General features: G+C 38.5%; 1 protein-coding gene across 33 annotated transcripts in view; it reads right to left on the reverse strand.

Annotated features, from left to right (window-relative positions):
* Positions 1-22,263, reverse strand: part of UTRN (utrophin) — a 479,488-nt gene that overhangs the window by 291,380 nt on the left and 165,845 nt on the right. For all 33 annotated transcript variants that reach the window (XR_011535458.1, XR_011535457.1, XM_070602744.1 and 30 more), the window contains 9 exons: positions 19,333-19,446; positions 18,526-18,681; positions 12,687-12,857; positions 10,688-10,867; positions 6,793-6,927; positions 5,062-5,211; positions 3,033-3,194; positions 2,431-2,559; positions 1,576-1,749 (listed from right to left, as the gene is read on the reverse strand). Coding sequence is in view for 31 of the 33 variants with exons in the window: in XM_070602744.1 (XP_070458845.1) it covers positions 1,576-1,749; positions 2,431-2,559; positions 3,033-3,194; positions 5,062-5,211; positions 6,793-6,927; positions 10,688-10,867; positions 12,687-12,857; positions 18,526-18,681; positions 19,333-19,446 (1,371 nt within the window). In the remaining 2 variants the exon portion in view is untranslated. The remainder of the gene's footprint in view (positions 1-1,575; positions 1,750-2,430; positions 2,560-3,032; positions 3,195-5,061; positions 5,212-6,792; positions 6,928-10,687; positions 10,868-12,686; positions 12,858-18,525; positions 18,682-19,332; positions 19,447-22,263) is intronic.

Here is a 22,263-nt window from a genome sequence, read left to right on the forward strand (position 1 = left end):
TATAAAACGGGGAAATATTAAGACTAAAAAGTGAATGTCTATCATCTTTTAAATTACATTTTAAAAAATTCTAAATGCTATAGAAAAAAGCCAACACTGGTTAGTTCTGGCTGTTGGAACGTGGAAGTATTAACATTCATTTTTTCATACAATTCTCTGAAATACCAAGTCTACTACAATGAGCACATATTACTCACATAATGAAAAGATATATAAAAACTCAACATATCAAGATGTATGTGAGTATAGGAAGTTGGAGTTATGTAGGTCAAATTCAGAGCTGTCTTTATCCTAGTTAGCTTCAACTTAAAAACCTTTATTCTGAGCAGGTTCTCTCATCTCCATTCATCATGGTCTTGACCTGAAACCTCTCACGTGGCACTGTCACACAGTAACAGACCACGAGACTAAGTGCTTGCTTTGTTGATCTCTATAGCTCACGAAATAAATAAACACATATATACATGCATGCGCACACACACACATAAAAATTTATCTTACAGTCTGTGCTGCATAAAAACATTTAGGTCAATGACAGATTGCATATATTATGGTGGTCCCATAAGACTAGCACCATATTGCCGAGGTATGTAGTAGGCTATACCATCTAGGGTTGTGTAAGTACCCTCTATGATGTTCCCACAAGGATTAAATCACCTAACGACACATTTCTCAGAACGTGTCCCCATCGTTAAGCAACACACGACTGTATTTGTTCATCTTTCCACTCACTCTAGCTTTCAAGTGATCAAACAACTGTCAGTATGTAACAGATATGTGAAGACTGCAGTTTTGAAAAGCACAAAGAACTCTCCTAAACTCTTCTTGTCTTAAATGTCATCCTCTGTTTCTTCATGATTCTTCTCAAGCAGAACACTTATTCTAAGACTGTGTATGCTCAGCCATGTGATTTTTAAATTTCTATGCAACTGATTTTTAAAGTTCAAGACTAAAATAGTAATAAGGCCTTATAAATAATTTCTTCTTTCACATCTTAAGTTTAAACTTTGATTTAAAATTTTATTTTCCCAGAGAATAATTTTTTTATGCTATAATAGTCCTAACATCCATTCTAAGCATAATTTCTTCTTTCATATTTTAGGCTTAAACTTTACAAATTAAAATTTAAAATTTTATTTTCCTTGAGAATGAATTTTTTTACACTGTAATATTCCTGACATCCATTCTAAGTGTGGTTCATCTAGCTAACTCAAATTTATCCTTCAAAACTTAGCTCATTAGTCACATTCTCGCAAAGCCTTTCCTAACTTTATACTATGATTAAGACGTGTTTTCTTTGTTTTTTAATCACCATATATACATGTCTACTCTAGTTTCCTTATCTCATGACACTGTAATTGATTTTACTCTCTCCTAGCTCTCTCTCTATCTCTTCTAATTTCCTTAAAAGGAAGAACCACACTTCTCATTTTTTACCATTTTTCGTCATCAATCCTTATTCTTAGCACACTGTAAACTAATAATTATTGAATAAATCATGTATGTAAACGCTAGATGAAGCCGTATTAGCTGCTGGAAAGCCCACTGGACACATTAACCACCCACTGGCCTCACCATACACTTGTCCAAGTGGGTCTGTATGACATCAGGGTCCACATCCTTCACATCCAGAACGTGAAGCTCTGCTTTCACACCATCCAGCACACGCTTGCAGTCAAGCATGCGCTGTTCAAAGTTAGCGGGCTTCTGGAAAAGCTGGAACTTTGTGGACACCTCTCGAAGTTTCCTCTGTTCTCAGACATGAAAATAGTAAGCAGTTCACATCAGAATGATAATCTGTCTCACAGACATTATTAATGTAACACATACTGCTAAAAAGCTGTAAAATAAAGCACCAACAAAAACATTCCTTACAGGAACTCAGTGAGGTTGCCCGATCACCCTAGGAACAGCAGAGCCCAACGCCACGAATTACTTGACACTCAGGGTCTCAGTCTTAGATATAATAAAAGGCTAAGCTGGCCTCGCTGGAATTAAAACTGCGTTAGTTTTCTCATCTGTTTGAAAAATATAGTTAGGAACCCGTAGAACTCAAAACGTCCTTCATCACGAGCTCTGAGTGAAAGTCAATCTCGAGTCCACCGGGAAGGGACGAAGTGATGCTGCATCTCACGTCCGGCCCGGGTATCAGCCACATCAGTACTGACAGCGGCTCGGCCTGAACGGAAAAATCTATATACAGCGAACTTATAAATCTAGCTCACTCTCTCTTCTCAGCGATAAAAATCAGATTCAATATTTTCCACCCACGCAATAATTTGTGTCTGCTGCCCTGCCTGGAACACAATACGCCTTCAATACAGCACTCCCATCCCGCTGCTAACGTCACAGAGAAGTACTCAGCTCTTTCTCATTTTCTTTTTATGCCCAACACACTGCAAAGCAAAAGAAAGCTGCTCTCCCCATCACCTGTAACACATCCATCTGACTCCCTCCTCTGGCACTCCTGCCATCCGGGGAGGCCAGAGGCTGAGAACGGGTATTTCTTCTCAACTCCTCTAGAGTTAGCTCGTGGGCTGAGATCTCTGCTTGGATTTTCTACAAAGAGATGAGAAAATATCTTTTTCAAAAAGGTCCAAGTAGTCATACAATACATAAGAATATGTTGACCCCTATACAATAAGAGTTCAACAAATTTGACCCCTATACAAGCTTTAAGAAGTCTGCAGTATAATAACAAGATGGTCTGCCATATTGTGGGGCTACTGTGTGCTATGCACAAACTAAGGTCTTTGCATTTGTCATTTCTGATGTTCACCACTTATTTATAAAGAAGGAATTTTTCTAATTCCATAGCTAAGAAAACTATAATTTAAAAATGGTGGCCATTTACCAGGGTCTCACATAGAGACCACGAGAACTCCAAAACCCACAGGTTGCCTCATAAGAAAGGTCAACCTTTCTCACTGACTCAGTTTGGGAGGGCAGGAGGGGCTGGTTCTCTCGCTGGTGAGAAGGCAATCACACATTCTCTCTCTGTGACTCACACACCCTCATGTCCGAGGCCGTACCTGAGCTTCCTGCGGAACCTGGAAGGCGTCTATCCTGTCGGTCAGGTATGTTGTGAGCTGCTTGTCCAGCTCCCCTAAGCTCTCCTGCAAGACTTGAAGCATGTGGTCAGTTTCCTGCAGGACCTGGAGTTGCTTTTCCAAAGTAATCTGTTTGCTCTCTGCCTACACAGGGGAAAATTTAATCATTAGTCACTCAGCACTAATATAAATAGCTGAATATGGGAAAACCCTTTCATTCTGGCCATGAAGAAAAGAAATAGACTATTAAAATACTTACTTCAAGACTTTGGCCTGCATTATAAATAAATAATAGCTAGCAATGGTAACAGTGAAAAGATCCTTCTAGTATCTTATGTATTTTGCAGTGAATTAGTAATTTTTACTTGACAATGTAAAAATATAATGACAAGATATAAAAATGCCCATGAGGGCATTATGCTAAACGAAATGTCAGGTAGAGAAAGGTAAATTCCATATGATCTCACTTACACGTGGAATTTTAAAAAACAAAACAAAACAAGCTCATAGATACAAAGAACAGACTGGTGGTTGCCAGAGGCAGGGACAAAACGAACAAAGGGGGTCAAAAGGTACAAACGTGCAGTTATAAAATAAACAGGTCTCAGGGAAGTAATGCCTGGCATGGTGGCTACAGTTAATAACACATTGCATATTTGAAAGTTGCTAAAAGAGAAGATCTTAAGAGTCCTCATCACAAGAAAAAACATTTTTTGTAACTATGCATGGTGACAGATGCTAACAACACATTTGTGGTGATCATTCTGCAATGTATACAAATACCGATTCTTATCTTGTACACCTGAAACTAATATAGTGTTATATGTCAATTATACCTCAATAAAAAAGTAAAGATTTCTTGCATATTATTAAACAGAGGATAAAAATATATCATTTATTATAAATTTAGGCGATTATAGGAATCAGCAATAAGCTTATCAATAAGAATATAAAATAAAACAAGAATTGTCTACCAGTAGAGTGAAGGTATCAATCTCTTTTTTCCAAAGTCTAAAACAAGCTCTACAGATGTGCACGTGTTGAACCACTATTTGCTGCACTTTGGGATAAACCCAACACTACTCAAGACGTAAACATCAACAGTTATTATTTAATAGGTGTTGGAAAGCATCTAATATCCATGCAATCCCCCTATAAAAGAACAGTCTCCTATCTCCACTTACGGATAAGAACATGCATGTTGTGAAACATTCTGGATATGCATCTAAGAGATGATGGCATTTTATAACAGCAGCTGATGTCAAATTCTCATGGCCCTAATATTTACTAGGATAATATGAGTTATTATTTGTGGAAATAAATAAAAGACACCTTAACTAAACTGGAGTCAGGAAGGCCTGTAGGGGGAGCTCTCACAGCCTATCGCATGTCATCAATTACACTGAACAGGAAGAGAGGCACACTGGCATCTCCAGAGGAAGGGCAACTACTTTACTCCTGAAGGAAGATTTCTCTCCCCACGGGCAACAGCCCAGCCCATGAGAAACACCACAGCTCAGGCAGCGAGAAGCCAATGCCTCCCTGAACTGTCACTTTCCCCCAATGGACTTTCATTTAGAACAGCCCCTCCCTACTCCCCCTTTTTCTCTGTAAAAGCAGCTCCCCGTTTTTGTTCATTGGATTTGCCTATGGTTCACCATAGCATGCACATCCCAAATGGCAATTCTTCTGGCTATTCCCAAATAAACTCATTTTGAGGAGAAAATAACAGTCAAATTTACTATTAAGTTGACATATTCTTATATACAGCTATAATACGATCCTTAAATGAAATTAAATAGTTCACAAGTAAACAATCTCACAGAGAGATTTTTAATCATCAGCTTCCTCCTGCCTTACAAGCGTCAGGTCTACTCCTCCCCACGTGGTACTTCAAAGCCCTCAACACGCCCATTAACGCTGGCTACCAAGTGCTCATCTTGGTGAATGTTCTTAAAGTCGCTCCATGTCATAAACCCTAATCAACACCAGCATGCGTCCCGGTTCTTACCAGGTGACTCAGTTCTAAGTATCGGCTGTTGAAAGCCTCCAGTTTCTCACTAATTATGTCATCGAGGATCCCTCCATCAATCAGAGTCTGGCCAAGCTCCCGAATCTGGGTGCGATTATCTGCTGGATGTCGCAAAACAGATTCTAGAGACTGGACGGGGACAAGGAAAAAATAATGCATTTACTGAGGCAAAACGTATCAAGAATCCTAAAAATATCCATTTTTTTAACATGTAATTCAATTTGCTAGACAAATCTACCTAAAGAACAAGAGCAGGAATTAAGTAAAGGATTAAGTCACAAAAACATCCATCATGGCATTAATAAATACACAAAATTGAGAACTCAGCAGGAATGATGACATATGATAATATAATTCCATAAAAATAATTTCAATAATTATTAATTACATGGAGAAATACTCATGATATGATACAAAGTTTAAAAGCAGAAAACAATACTACACAAGAAAAATTACCTCAAACTGTTATTGATTAAATTACTAAAAACAGCTACTCATTTTTCTACGACATATACAGAATGCTAGGTACAATTTTATATACACACTTTATATATACATAAATCTAACTAACCCTACAGGCTAAATATTATTCTCATACTACAGATGGGAAAACTGAAGCTCAGAGAAGTCAAGTAGTTTGCCTGCATATACACAGTCAGTAAAAAGAAGAACTCAGATTCCACCTTGGCTCCAAAGCCTTTGATCCAGTTACTATAACGTACTACCTTCCAGTGTGTACATGTAAAAAAATAAATAAACAGGAAGAAACACACCAAAATGTTTAAAAGTGTTTATCTTAGAGTTTGCTTTATACTTTTCTCCATTTTCCATGTTTGTAGAACGCACATTTTAGCTCTCACACTAGGAAAACATGTGTTCTTAAAGTAAGCTCTTCATATTTTTTTTTACTCTCTCCATCTCCCACTCTATTTTGTTTGAGAAGTGACATCTCTTCTCCAGCAGGGCATCTGTCTCCTGGAACTTAGGTACCACATCTGACTTAATTCTGAGCTTCAGTCCAGTCATCCACTTGGTACCACATCATATCCTTCTAGTTTTAAAAGCATATGCACCCCCATCGTGTTTGGTTTTTCTTAAGCAAATCTACTCTCTTAACATTTTAATCCACTTAAGGAACAGTGATTAAATCAGTTATCAGGTGCCACAAGCTGTTGCTGATAACCAGAGAACAATGAAAAATCAAGTACATTTCTTGGCCTCAAGGAGTTTGAGTCCAGGCGTGGGGATAAGCCCCTGGGACAGGACTCCATGCCCCTAATCCTGCCCACTCAAACCTGGCCTCCAACTTTTCACATCTGAAGAAGTGGGGGCCATTGTAAACACAGTTGTTGCCGTGTCTAATGAGCAAACATAACTTGATGAAGACACAAGAGAGCAATTGTCCTAATAACATAAGGCAGAGTCTTATCTGGGGACTGGTTAAAACAAGCTGGAAAACCATTAGAGTGCTTTACGATGTCTAAAATGCACTAATTATCAAACGGCTAACCACCTCGTGAGCTGAACTGGTGGGTCACCGATAATCGAAGTATACACGATTGTGTAATACTTCAGGCACCGGAAGAAAACACAAGTTACACTGAAAACTACTAGGAAGCAAACGTGTCTGTGGGCATAAGGCCCTCATCTTAATACTCATTTGGCCTCACTGCAACAGAAAGCAATGCCCCCAATAACACTGGCCCCCACCTCCAGGGCTTCACTGACAGCATCTGTCTTCTCCGGCAGGGCCTCTGTGCTCTTCATCCGCTCTTCCAGGGTGTTTAGCCAGCTGCTCTCAAGATCCAAAAAGTGAAGCAGTTCAATCCAACAAGACCACACCTCCTACAGGAGGCCAAGAAAGAAGTCACACTCGGTAAGAAGCCGTTTAGAGATGCGATGTATCTCTACAATCCTCTCTGATCAATAATAATTCATTTAGATATGAGTATCTATGGGAATTTAGAAACGGACGAAGTTGGAATTTCAAATAAGCGAGAGAAAATTGAATTCTTCAATAAATCATATTAGACAAATCGTCTTCAATAAATTCTGCATAAATCCATTAGACAATAAACTGCTGGGGTAGGAGCAAAAAGGAATGAGCTGCCTCACTCTTTCCACTAAAATAAATTCTAAGGGTCTGTTTCCATGTTTCAAAAAAACCCCTATGTAATCAGTAGAAGAAATCAGGACGTAAACACTATTAGTTTGTTTTTTAAATAGAAGATAAAAAGTATTCATCACTGCAACACTTTTTAACAATTATGTAGGAAACTGGAATTCCCTGGGGTCTACCCTATTCCAACTCAGAGTTAACTGATGTAACAATTTGCTGTATATTCTCTTTACAACTTTTTTCTGAATTCATATCAATGTGTCTATATATGAAAAGGGCCCCATTTCACCTAAAATGGAGTTACGTTATACTTACAGGATTAGTTGTGATCACTTACTCCTCATTCCTATGGGGAGTTTCTGAGGAGGTGTAGGGGGGATAAATTTATACTCTATTTTCTAGGAGCAAAATGATGGGAGGGACAGCCCCTTCTCCGTATAGAAGGAGCCTATTTGATTTGATAAATTTAGGAGGAAGAGCTCAGCTCAGACTCTCCTGGGTTGGTTCTCTTTCAGATCCGTGGACCGAAGGAGGCACATTCTAGCCTGCACTCCATCTCAGTTGCACTTACCTGATCGGAGGTCAGCAAGTTTTTCTATAAAAGGCCAGATAGTAAAGATTTCAGGGTTTACAAGCCACATCTGGTCTCTGTCACAGATTCTTCTTTATTTATTTTATGCGTATGTGTTTTGTTTTGGTTTTTTAACAACCCTTTAAAAATACACAAACCATTTTTAGTTCACCGGCCATACAGAAACAGGCCACAAACCAGATTTGACCCTCAGGCTGTAATCTGCCAACCCCTGGCTAAGACTAAAAGGGAAAAGAGGTGTCTCGTCCCTTAACTTTATTTCCACAGGCAGAAGGCAGACCGAGGAATCTACTCAGGGGCAAGCAGAGCCCTATTTCCTAGGGGAACGAAAGGATGGCTCACAGAGAAGCACTCCCAAAGAGCAGAACTGGTCCCTAATGGAGCAACAGTCCCTGTCCTGGAGTAGGGGGAGCTGACTGCACAAATTTGGCAGGATTTCAGAATTACTAACATTAGATTTGAGACTCGTTCTCACCAGTGACTGCTATTTACCTTCCACTGCTCCAGTGTTTTTGAATGAGTGTCCACTCAGGTTTTCATGTCCCTGTCTCACCACTGTATGCTGGGGATATGGGGCGCAGATGACATCTTTTTAGTGCCCCGGTCCGACAGATCCAGAGATGCCACACCCAAACACCGGCACCTGGAGATCCAGCTCCAACGAGCCGCATTTGCATTTGGACCTGATACAGATCACAAGAGGCTGCATTGCAAGCTCGATGCTGTACTGGATAAGACTGTAGGAGTCCCTGGGAGAGCACAAGTGCATCTTGCATGTGGGAGGAATGTAACTAATTTATGACCAGAGAGTGAACTATGGTGGATTAACGATGGCCACAAATTTTTGGCTGCTACTCCAATTAAGCGGTGAAATTGTTTTTCTCTTCCCTTAGAATGTGGGCCGGCCTGTGACTTGCTTAGACCAAAAGAATGTGACAGAGGTGATGCTGTGCCAAATTGCAGACCTAGCCTTTAAAAGGACTGGCAGCTTCTGCTTTCTCTCTCTTAGCCAGCTGCCACGCTGTAGAGAAGCTGTAAAACTGAGAGGCCACATGCAGGAGGACAGGCCATCATGAATGTTCCAGCTGAGCTCCCCACTGAATGCAGCTACCTGAGTGAGCTACTCATACACCACACACAGCAGAAGAGCCGTCCAGCTGAGCTAAATCAATCCAAAGAATCACGAGAAATTATAAATGGATGCTTTTGGAAGCCGCTACATTTTGGCAAGGTTTGTTACATAGCAATCAATAATGGAAAAATAAGTTTTTAAAGCCAACTTGTTTTATTTTAAAAACAAGATCTGGAAAAATGTGGCAAAATGTTAACATCAGCTACATCTGAGGGATGCGTACATAGGAGTTAGCAGTATTGTCAGTACTCTGCTATGTCTGAAATATTGCATGATTTAGAACATTTTAAAGGAATCTAGAAACAATCAAAGTAATAAAATTGGACTTTCCAAAGAAAGGGATTCTTACTCTAATTTAGAAATTTGGGCTATTTCTGCCCAAGACCCCTTGGTGATTCCTGACATAATTTTAAGAGTGCTTCCATTTGTAAACTGCTTTTTTCTTTTCATTTCCTCTTTCGAGGATACCAAGACCTCATCTTTTCTCTTTCATCTCTATATTTTTTTCTTAGATTTTCCTCTTCTTCTCTCAAACTAATTCCAGAGTAATTCTCAAATTAATTTTCAAAGCAATTCTAAACACTTATTTATTTCCTTCCTCATTCTCAAATTGTCACCTCTGGGTCATAAAAACAGCTTGAAGAAATGACAGAATACACGGCGGTCTTTCGTTAGCTTGGGCTAACTTGGGGACTCCATTCATTATATAAACATATTATAACTTGTTATTTTGGTTATCAGTAAATAGGAAAACAACAAAGTGTAAAATGTAGGGTGGTTATGAAGAGAAAAAAACATGGATAAAACTGTGGTAAAATTCAATTCCAATATCATTTACTAGACTTAAGATCAGGCATCCGCAATGCTATAATTATGTTCACAGAATTTTAAATTTGCAAATGAGCCACCTCGGGTGTTTTCTATTAGACAACATATTAACATTAAAGAATCAGGTTTTCTTTGACTCGCAGCTTTCTTATTTACCCGTCTCAATTATACATATTTATCTTAGCACAAAATAGATTCAGAATAAGCAAGTAATGAGCGGATTTAGTTTAAATACTGTAGTCATGATTGTTTATCATTTTAGGATTTACAACAATACAATCATTTGTTTTAGGTAGAACTGAATTTAAATTAAATTCTTATACATGAAAACGCTTCTTAATTCTTTTCAATAAGATGTAACACATCACACTAATGTTAAAAAAAAAAAACAAGCAAAAACTTAATTTTATTAAAAAAGGAAATAATTCATAGAATCATCTACATCTTAAACCCAACGGCCAGGGTCGGGGACGTGGTCAGCAAACCTCCGGCACATTCAAGCTCCCCTCTCCTTCAAGTCACTCCTTAACTTCAGACACCACTCCACATAAAGAACCTCAGTTCATCTCTGTGTACTAACCAGGCAAAACAAAGCAGAGGAGGTGCTCACAGCGTGCTGTTTTAGAACTTTAGGACTGGAACAGACCCCACAGATCATCTGTAACGTGAAAACCTTCATTCCACATTAAAAGAATGTAACGTGTGAAGATACGAAGTGACTTTCCCAAGAACTTTCCACTAATTGAAGGCAGCTCTTGGTCTCCTATTTTTTTTGTTTATTCCTGTTCCACTGTTAGCAACCTATTATGCAAGAACTACTTTTCCTTTATGATTCAGTATTTGAAAAGAAAAACACAGTTTTGTCCAAGGTACGGAGACGGTCAGTACATTTTGGAGTTTGAATCTCAGAAATGCATCGCTAAAAACAACGTACCTCTAGAGTGTGGCACTTTCCTCGAATTCTGTTACAAAGAAGCTGGTAATTCTCCAGCACCACGTTCAGCTCAGACGTCAATTCCTGGCCACCAGAGGGCACTTTGGCAGCTAATAACGTGATGTTGTCCTTCAGAATCTTCACTCTGACTTCCTTCTGTAACACGTCCTCTTTCGCCCTCTGTTCCAACAAAGGATGAACTTGAAATTTGTCTCCCTTTCTCCGTAACCAATTGCTCTCCTTTTTTTTTTTAAATAACTAAACCAAAATTAAAACATCTAGATGATTCTAATGACCTAATTGGAACATTATTTAGGTAATTACTACAGAGAGTGAAATTCTTTTGAAATAAGGACACTAACTACATAGTTCCACTCATTATATGCCCAATGGACACAGTCCCACGCAAATATTTTCATTTAATAACAGCAGTGTTAACACCTAAGTTATCCTAAATTATGTTTACTGACAGGAAGTATTTTCAAATTCTGGGTCCATAATAAGAATCTAAGTGAATTAATTTTAATTGACCACTGATCTGAGCCTATTAGACTGAAAGAAATAAATTTTCACAAAAAACGAGATGTCCCATAGTAAAGGTATCCTTTAAAAATAATATAAACATATTTTTTTCTCCTGGAACATAAGTATATCCAACCTTCTGATAATTAACAGTATTTCAAAGATGATAAAGCTATACTGGGAAGATCTGATCTAGAAATAGCTTCCTTCCTGACTGTCCCTCTGTGCTTAAGAGGAAGTCCCATATTCAGGGAAATCAACCCAAAGCAGCCATTCACTTTCCCTTTTAGCTTTCTTTACTGCTAATGGTTTTACATTTCCCTAGGTTGGGGTAAAATAACAAAGCTTATTGGTTTTTTAAATCCTAATGGTTGTTTGGCAGAATAAAAATAGAATGTTGCCCAATCAACTGTTCTAATCTTGTTTTTCTAAACCCTCATCCCCAGCGACTTCAAGAAACCACAGAAACACAATGCCAACAGTGCAAAAGAGGAGAATAAATGAAATGAGACGGCCCTTAACATGGTAGGCTACCTTGAAAATACCTTAGGTACTGAATATTTTAAAGTTTCCAAAAAAGCTACACTAAAGAAGATGTTTCAGTGAAAATAACACAAACGCAATAAAAGTCCCTTGTATTTACTTGGACGTATATACAATGATGCACTGATGAAATATAATCCTTTTTCTAAGTATCCGCACAGACGTCTTTGCTTTCATTATACTTTTAGGCGAGTTAACTTTGGGGTAAAACATTCAATGTGTTGCTAAACCTTACTTAAAATAAGAGCGTTTAAGACACTATCTCCTTTGGCTGGAAACTGAGGGACACTGAAGCAGTGGTAGAAATTTGGGGATGATGCCCAGTTCTTTTATTATATAACAAAAGGAGAGCGTTCAAGCCTATTAATACAGGAATATAAGTTTACAGGAAATAGATCCTGTGGACCCAACTGATATTAAATCTCTTGATGACATTCCTACTGCTATTCTTATCTGCTCTAACAGAATTTTGGTATTCACGTGTGCCCGTGTATTCACTGGAAGAACACATCTGATAAAACAAGGATAAACTCCAACTAAATTGGCAAGTCTCTCTTGTTCCTTACAACAAATAATTCTTTCTGAAAAATTTTGAAAATAGTGGTGATGGTTGCACAATATTGTGAATGTAATTAATGCCACTGAATTTTGGAGTCATTCTCTGTGGCTCCCCAAGGTCATAACCTATGAGACTGTCTCAGGAACCCTCACGGACTCAATTCATGAGCCATGTTTAACAGAGTGGAGTCTCGGCTTCCTTTCCCTATTAGAAGCATAATAGCTACCCTTCCGTTTGTTTTTAAAATTTGAAATCCTACGATGAAAGATAATATGCACATACCATGCTTTACAGCTAGAGAGATGACTGATTGAGCAGTTATTTTAAAGGGAGGAGAGGAGACAGAGGAGTGGCCACTGACTGTCTCAGCCTCACCTTCATCTCTTCCACGGCACTCTCAAGTTCTTCTGGTGACTTGTATTCGAAGTCCTTCTCCAGGTAATCTTCTTCCGCCTGGGTCATCCATTCCTGCATCTCTGCCAAGTCTTTCCTCAGGTTCACCGCTTTTTCCTGACTTTCAGACAACCTATTTTTTTGAATAGCAATCTAGAAAGGAAAAGCCATTCACCCAAATAAACAAACCTTAATACATTAAATGTCAAGTTCTGGTTTCTGATTTCTAAGGACACTGCAAGAACTTTCCACAAAGAATCTTAAGTTTTAAAATTCAGATAAAATCCTTGATACATTTTGTGCTGATGCTGTGGAACCTAAGCAATAATGACAACAGCAATCTGAACTGAGATTTGATATCACATTTTGGATATTAATATAAGCTAGAAATATCTACTATAATTTTGAAAATACATAACTTTTGAGAGAGTAATATTCTAACTGAAGGATTCCAACATCAATAAAAGCATACATTTCAAGGAAATCTACTGTAGCATTCTTAAGAAAAAAAACCTGAAGTAAACAAAATGTCCATTTTCTGCTTTATAGCAGGATTCTCCATTAAGATTTCACTTTTAAAAAGCAGAGAAGAAGGGCCAGCCCGACGGCCGAGTGGTTAAGTTCATGCTCTCCACTTCGGAGGCCCAGGGTTTCATGGGTTCGGATCCTGGGCACGGACCTAGCACAGTTCATCAAGCCGTGCTGAGGCAGCATCCCGCATTGAAGAACCAGAAGGACCTACAACTAGAATATACAACTATGACTGGGGGACTTTAGGGAGAAGAAGGGAAAAAGAGAAAGAAGATTGGCAACAGATGTGAGCTCAGGGGCAATCTTTAAAAAAAAAAGCAGAGAAGAGGAGGTTGCTATTAAAGATGTTCACAAAACACTACTCTACAAAATTTTGGTTTTGCCAATCTATTATACTTGTATATTCCACATAGATACAAAAAAGTGACATTAGAAATCAGGTATTTGTCTGAATCTAGTCAATTATTAGTTAAATATTTCAGAGAAGCCTAAAAATGCTTTCAGAGAGATCCTCCCTCTAGCTAGAGACTGACCCCTCCTGCTCCTTCAGGAGCAGGTGCCACCCAGAGGCCGCGAGCTCTCCTCCCCGTTCACCCTCCCACTCAAACCAAACCTCACGTGTGCTCACCCTGCCAGGGCCTGCTTGGCAGAGAAGCAACAGTGACAAAAGGCCAGCAGAGGAAGAGAATGGCTCACGAGAGGAAAGGAGAACACTTAGTGGTCTTCCAGCTCTGCTCTCCAAACAGGATCACAATCATAAAAATAGACAGGGGCTCAAAAGTAGCTTGGCTTTTACTGCCCCACATGCTACCCCAGGAGCCTGTTGCCACCAGTATGCACAGCCCTGGGTCCCAAGCCTGCAGACCAGCAGTTTGACATGGTGATCTTTGTAAAATACATATAAGTACAGCTTTCCTGGGTGCTACTTTCAGAAAATTATCTTTACTAGTAGTTTCTAGACATTAGTCAATTATATAATTTGCATGGATCCATAGAGAAATGAGAAAAATAGAGACACTGTAGTATACTTTTTTAAAAAAAATCTCAAAATTATAACTATCTTGAAATTATATATTTCCTATTTTTTGGCACTGAAATGTTCTTTTCATATCTTGGATATAATAGAGGAGATAGACAAAATTTGTTTGTTGATGGGTTTTATACGTCCAATCTTTCTTAGCAAAATAAAAATTTGGCAACATTATGTTTCTCCAAAACTTCTTCAACATTTTTACTATTCAATGAAATACAATAATCTGGAACTGCTCTAAATAATCACTCACACAACACGTGGTTCCCTCCTTGCCGAAGACACTTAAAAATTTCCCATACATTTATTCCCCATACTTTGAATCAATAATACACAATTAATTCTGCGTCATCATATGTGTATGTACATATAATGTAGATAGATAGATAGATACACAGGTGTAAACATCTACATCTATCTATCTGTCTATCTGTGGCCTTCCTTGCTGCTCATTGCCACTTCCAAACCATTTTTCCTACTTACTTCCTCAAAAACTCCAGCTCCTTCAAGCACATATCATCAGATTATGGCACATTTAGAGCAATCTGAATTCAACTAGAATACTAGATGATATTATAAAACTACTCTGTTATTTGTGATAATGGTCTTGTGGTTTTGTAAAAGATTGTTCTCATTCATGGGAGAAGCATGCTGAAGTAAACAGGGGTGAAGTGTCATGGTATTTTCAACTTCCTGTCGAAAGTACATTTTTAGCAAAAAAGTATGGGTGTGTGTAAGTGTGTAAAGAGAGCGAGGGAAAGAGAAAGTAAATGTGGTAAAACATTAACAATTGCAGATTTAGGAATGGGTATATGGCTGTTCCCTGTACCATTATTTCAACTTTTCTTGAAGTTTCAACACATTCAAAATAAGAATTTCAGAGGAAAACAATGAAAACAAAACAAAATACTCAGGGATGCAAATACAAATTTTTCCTATATAAACATTAAACAAAAAAACCTGTATTAAGAGATACATAGTATCTGCTGAACTGTCTGTGGAATATTCCTGTATTTTACATTTTCTCCTCTCATTTTTTACCCTTTCTCACTCACGTCAGCTATATACAACCTCACTATTATTTCACTAACAAAATAGAAGCCATCAGAAGCAGCCCTGATGGCCTAGTGGTTAAAGTCTGGTGCAGTCTGCTTTGGCAGCCTGGGTTTGGTTCTAAGATGTGGAACCACCCCACTCGTCTGTCAGTAGCCATGCTGTGGTGGCAGCTCACATAGAAGAACTAGAAGGACCTACAACTAGAATACAACTATGTACTGGGGCTTTAGGGGGGAAAAAAGAGACAGAGAGGAAGATTAGTAACAGATGTTACCTCAGGGCGAATCTTTTCCAGCAAAAAAAAAAAAATAGAAGCCATGAGAAGAGAATCACATCCTATTCCAACTGGATCCACAGTTGCCTTCCATTCAATTACCATGAGGAACCATCAACAGCAATTCTTTCACTTAGAGAATTGATCTCATCCTCTCTCACATAATCACAGACTTTGCTTCAGAATTATCTTCTCTCAATCCCTTATACATCGTTATTTTCTCCTTCTAAGTTAGGTCCTTCTTTTTGACATCCTATTATATCCCTTATTTTTAAATATTACAAAAACACCTCTCGGGATCGCCATGTCCCTTCCAGCATCCACCCCATTTCTCTGCTCCCTTGAATAAAGAAATTTCTCAAAGTTGATTTGATTTGTTGTCCCAGTTTCTCACTTCCCATTCTCTCCGCAACACTCTCCAATGAGACTTTCTTCCTCACCACTCCACTGGAACCACTTTTTTCAAGGCCATTAAAAGCTGCGATCTTGTCAAATCTAAAGCTTGCTTTTCAGTTCTGATTGGCCCCAGCAATCCTCAGCATTGGGCACTGTGTAAGCTTTCTCCACCAGACCTCTGGGATCTCACACTCTCCTGGCCTTTCTTCTCTGGCTGACCTTTCTTTATTAGCATCCTTGTCCAGTGCTAAGTGCTAAAGAGCCCCATTTGAATGTCTAATAAACTCAAACTTAATCCTTGCAGAATGGAAATCGTCATTTCACCTCTTCCCACAAGAGCCTCTCTGCCTTGAGTCTTCACCATTTCAGTAAATAGCACCAAAATTCACACAAAGTGGAAGCTTTGCAAAAATCCTGAGCTGTGCTTGACTCTTCCCTTTTTCTCATATCACACATCCAATCCATTACTAGACTCCTATCTCTACTTTCAAAATGTAGTCCAAACCTAACATTTCTCATGACCTCTACCACCATCTCCCTAGTCCAAACACCCATCCCCTCTCTCTAAGACTGCAATAACCTCTTAAGTGTTCTCCCTGTATTCATTCTTGCCTTCCCAGAGCTAATCACAGTCATGCACCATGTAATGACATTGTGGTCAATGACAGACCCCATATACAACAGTGATCCCATAGGATTATAATGGCGCTGAAAAAATTCCTATCACCCAGTGCATCTGGAAGAAGACATTCGAGAGGTTCAACGATGACTTCAAAGGATTTGCCAAGGATGAGGAGATTTCAAAAGTCAACAAGCCTGTGGTTGAGATGGCAAACAACTTTAAGCTGGATGTGGATGAGGATGACATTGAGGTGCTCCTGGAGGTGGTTCCTGAGCAACTGACTAATGAGGAGCTGTTGGAACTGAACAGGAACACGTAGCTGAAGAAGACGCAAGGGGAAAGGAAAAAGCAAGAGAAGAAAAAGAAGAATTCCCAAGAAAACTCACAGATAAGTGTTTAGCAAAAGCTTTTACAGACTTCAACATGCTTCTTAAAAAGTTTGAAAACATGGACCCCCCAACACCAAAAGGTTTTCAATAATAGAGAGGAATGTTCATGGTGCATTAGGTGCTTACAAGCAAATCTATGATGAAAAAGAAACAAACCAAGCCAACCACCACGGATATATTTCCGAGAAGAGTGACACCTCCTCAAAAAGAGCCTCAGGCAAGTCCTTCAGGAGGTGTTCCAGAAGAAGGCACTGTTTTCATAGGAGATGATAGATCCATGCATGTTATTGATCCTGAAAACCTTCCAGTGGGACAAGATGAGGAGGTGGAAGACAGTGATATTGATGATCCTGACCCTGTGTGGGCCTAGGCTAATGTGTGTGTGTCTCTTAGTTTTTAACAAAAAAAGTTTAAAAAGTGAAAAAAAAATTTAGATTTTTAAAAATAGAAAAAAGCTTATAGAATAAGGATATAAAAAAGAAACTATTTTTGTACAGCTGTACAATGTTTGTGTTTTAAGCTGTGTTATTATGAAACAGACAAAAAGTTTAAAAAAACTAAAAGTTTATAAAGTAAAAAAGTTACAATCAGCTAAGGTTAATTTATTATTGAAGAAAAAAACATTTTTTTATAAATTTAGTGTCACCTAAGTGTACAGTGTGGACAACGTCTGCAGTAGGGCACAGCGATGTCCTGGGCCTCCACATTCGCTCACCACTCACTCACTGACTCACCCAGAGCAGCTTCCAGTCCTGCAAGCTCCATTCATGGTAAGCAGCCTATGCAGGTGTACCTTTCTTTATCTTTTATACTGTATTTTTATAGTACCTTTTCTAGGTTGAGATATGTTTAGATACAAATACCAATGTGTTACAACTGCCTACGTTATTCAGTAGAGGAAATGCAGTACAGTTTGCAGCCTAGGGGTAACGGGGTACATCACACAGCCTAGGTGTGCAGCAGGCTGTACCATCTAGGTTTGTGTAAGTGCACTCTACGATGTTCGCACGACAAAATCGCCTAATGATGCATTTCTCAGAAACATCCCTGTCGTTAAGTGACGCATGACTGCGTCCACTTGGAAGCCAGAGGGATCTTAAAAGATCTATCACATGTCATTTCCCTGCTCAAACGCTCTGCTTTCTGTGTGAAATCATACTCGAAATGAAACTCAAAATCTTTGCTTCGAATGCCGCATACAATCCATCCTCACGTACCTTCCTATCTGAAATCTTACCATTCTCCAACCCGCTGGCTCTCTCCATCCCATTCCAGCTACAACACCTTTCTCCTTCTTTAAGGAACAGACCAAGCTCATTCTCACCGAGGAGCCAAACTGGACAATTGGTACCTCCCTTAATGAAAAAAAATGATCCATTTCTTGCCCCAAACTGCCACCCATGCTGTAGTTATCCTAGACCACTATTTTTCAAATAGAATGGACTAGAAAATCAATTTCATCAGTCAAGAGAAGCCACTATCTACCCCTTGAAAACCACAGACAGTAAAGCTGAAAAACTCACGTCCTTGCTCAGTTTCCCCAGTTGCGTTTGGTAGTCTGCTAGTTTGGTCTGCACCCAGGTTTTGATTCCAGCAACTGGACAGCTTCGAAGGTTAGCCTCTATTTCTTTCATGTCTTTCAGAGATGATTCAATTGTTTCCATTTCATTAACAAATGCCTGAACACAGAAAATAAGCCCCTGGTGAGTTCACTCCTGTCTAAGTGAATGCTATAATTATAGCGTATCTGCCTGTATGGAGGCAAATATTATAATAACACACTGTTGGGAGTCAGGACTTTTAACTACTTAAGAAATGTTCTGTGTTAAGAAATTCATTTCACCTGGGTGCTTCACATAGCCATCTGCCAAATTAGATTGGAAATACCTCACTCTCAGCAGGCACTGGTACTTTTAATTAATTTAGAGAAGCCTAATGATTTCATAAAACATAAAATGCATGAAGTATTACTGGTAAATTTCATTTGTTAAATGTTTTTCTTAAAGCCTCACCATGGGGCACAGTAAGAGCAATATACAATTGGTAATTATGACACTCAGATTGTCATTGTAACATGAAATAGCAGCTCCTGATGAACTAAAATTGCTCTTGTACTCTCTATCCGAAGTGCGATAACCATGGCCAAAAATAAAAAGATGAATAATCAGTCATTCTTTCTTTATCTATAAAGTCAAAAAAGGTTTATGATGAAAGACATTGTATCTAGGTTTATTGTCATGTCACATTCTTACAATTCTAATAAAAGCAAATAATAAAGAAGAAGAAAATGTTATTTATCACAGTAGGTTCTCTAGATCAGCAGAACTCACAGAGCACTGATCGAGCTGTCTTTGTAGCTCTTCCGCGTCTCCTTGGACAGCCTGCTCTTTCATTAGGGAGTCTTTCACACCGTCCACCCACTTCTCAATGACTTGTGAATCAGCCTAAATCGAACACAATACCAAAGAGGGATATTACTCAGTGACATTCAACCTACTGCATCTCGGCATCTATTGCTACTGGAAGAAAGGCAACTTTTCAAAACTTTGATAGCATCATTTTCATTTATTTTATTTCTTCTTATAAATCTTCCAACTTTGAAAATAATTATTTTTTTTATTCTTGACTAAAATTCTCATAAGATGACAACTTGATGATCATTCTAAAAATTTCAAAACGCTCTCCAGGGAACCAAGCTATTTTGCTGAAATGTGAACAATATTCATGATTAAAAATTCAAATTACAGGAAGAAATGCTTTTCTAGGTAGAATCAGTTCAAGAATCCTTTGTTCTCATATAATTTAGAACAAATTTTCTCCTAAAGGTAGCTACTCAAAGCAGGGATAAATAAATAAATAGCATAGTGGAGGGAATACAAAAGATTGTTCTTGGCTCAGCTATTGGATGCCCTGTCGTCTGAGCACCCACCAATCTGCTGCCCAGCTCCATTCTTTCACCAACATTTACTAAGTATGCACGGTAACCCAGTTACCATATATGGTGCTGAGGGTTCAAAAAATAAATGAGAAAGGAAATATTTTGCAGAGAGAAAGAGACTTCAGAGAGGCAGGAACACTGGAAGTGGGCCTTAAAGAAATGCAAATAATTAGACCCAACTTGAGCTCCAATACTGGAGTAGCATGATGGTCATTTCCTTCCAAGGTCTCCCACTCCACCACTGGTCAGTCTGACATGTTAATTTCCCTTGTATTGAGCTAAATTTGTTTCCTTGTACCTTCTGCAATTCTTTGCTCCTCGTTCGCCCCTAGGAATGGAGATAAATTTACTATCCTGTTCAAAAAAGCCCTTCAGATTTGAAGGCAGCCACCATATCTTCTTTTAATCCTCTATGAGTCAAGCATTCTCAACTCCTTCCATAACGTCTCTAGGACACGATGTCCAGACACTGCATTCATAACTCTGATCAACATGCTCTGGGAACTACCTCAATTTTTAATATGCTTAAAATATGCCACACAGAACCAACTCTTCTTATCCTTACAAGGTTGGAATGAATGACAAAGATGGAACCTAACCGGTACTTCACTTATGAATATTACACGCCTAAAATTCCATCTAAAATAGTTTACATTTATTTTTCTTATTGTAGGGGTGTTTTTTGTTTCTTTTGTTCTTTTTATTATTATTCTTTAATATTTAATTTAATATTACTTATTAAATTAATATTTATTTAATATTATTATTAAATATTATTTATTTTAATATTTATTTAATATTATTATTATTTTATTATTATTATTATTAATATTATTCACAATATTATAGTTAGCTAAAATTCCAATACTCCCATAACTACCTCAAAATTACATTTCCACTATCCCATATTGCTTAATTGACTTCTGTAATAAATTCAGAACTTGATATTTATGAATAGCAAATTTTGCCTTATCATGTTAACAATAATAGTTAACAATATAACAGCAACAAGCCAACAAAACAACTCACATTTTTAGTCTTTGCACTTTCAGAACAGCTCTTCCTCCCAGCTCTCTCTTATCTGCAAATCTGACAGTGAGGTATCTTTTTTTCTAGTGCGATTTTTTTTGTTGAGTTTTGGGTTTTTTCCAGGTGAAAAATAAGGCCAAGGACAGTGTCTACTTGCAATTCCCCCATGAGTACACCATGTCATTCATTAATCAACAAACTTTCAGTTTAGTTTTCAAAATATGGGAATCTATATGATACTAGCATCTAACTAGCTTTCCATGTCCTTCTTACAAGGTTAAAAGAGAGTTTCAGAAATATTTTACTGAAATCAAGACTTGGCCAAAATTGACAGTTTGTGAGGATTATTTGAACTAAATGAGTGTACGTGAAATGTGAGACTATGAATCTGTATATCTAATAATCTAGTATCTCTCCTCCAAAAAATAAATAAAAGAAAGCAGTACTTAAAACAAATGAGTCTGGGCAAGGCTTATGAGTGGTAGTCCTGGTGACTCCCGGTGACCACCACATTCCTTCCTAAGCACATCTAAGATCTCTGGTCGGTCACTTTTCTACAGCTCTGCCAGGAACTGACATCAAGCTTACTTTAGGTCTTGAGCTTCTAAAAAAAAATGTTCCCCCTTAATTAGGACATTCACCCGTCCCCATTTTTCTGGTAATTTCCACAAGATGCGTCACGTGACTTTGAAATCATGGGTAAAAATCCCATGTTCCTTAGGATGTAGATTTAGGCATTCAGAGGATCTGTGCAGTTTTTCCATCTAACTCATAATTCAGGCTCTAATGCACTCTCAGTAATGATGTTCCACCCTTTCTAGTTCGCAGGGCCACTCTCGGATGAAGATGGGAAATAAAAAGTGCTTATATGGCTAGGGCTTTCTGCTTCCTCTGTTAATATCATACCACCCTGCGCAGGCACTTCCTCACCTGCCACGCCAAGCACAGCTTTGAGAGTCCTTTCCGCCACACTGTACACTCCTCCAGCTTCCTTTCCCTCTGCCCTTTAGCCTGTCTGTCACTGTTCTCAGAGGCCCATGCTACCCTCATGTACTGTCAACATGACACGTCTCCTCTTCTGTGTTTGCTCCAGCATTCTAAGATCTTATCATAGAATACTGCTTACGAAGACATGCTCGCATGGGGCATGCAAAAGATAAAGTGCAAAAAGAGAAAAGTAGCAATGCATCTATGGAGTTCATGATACACTTTTTTTAACTGTCCATTTAACTTGCTGCCACCTCCTGCACTGCTAATCTACGTCCTGAACCTTTTAAGAATTCAAGGCAGCGTT

The sequence above is a fragment of the Equus przewalskii genome, chromosome 32 (assembly GCF_037783145.1).
Source record: "Equus przewalskii isolate Varuska chromosome 32, EquPr2, whole genome shotgun sequence".
Lineage (NCBI taxonomy): Eukaryota > Metazoa > Chordata > Mammalia > Perissodactyla > Equidae > Equus > Equus przewalskii.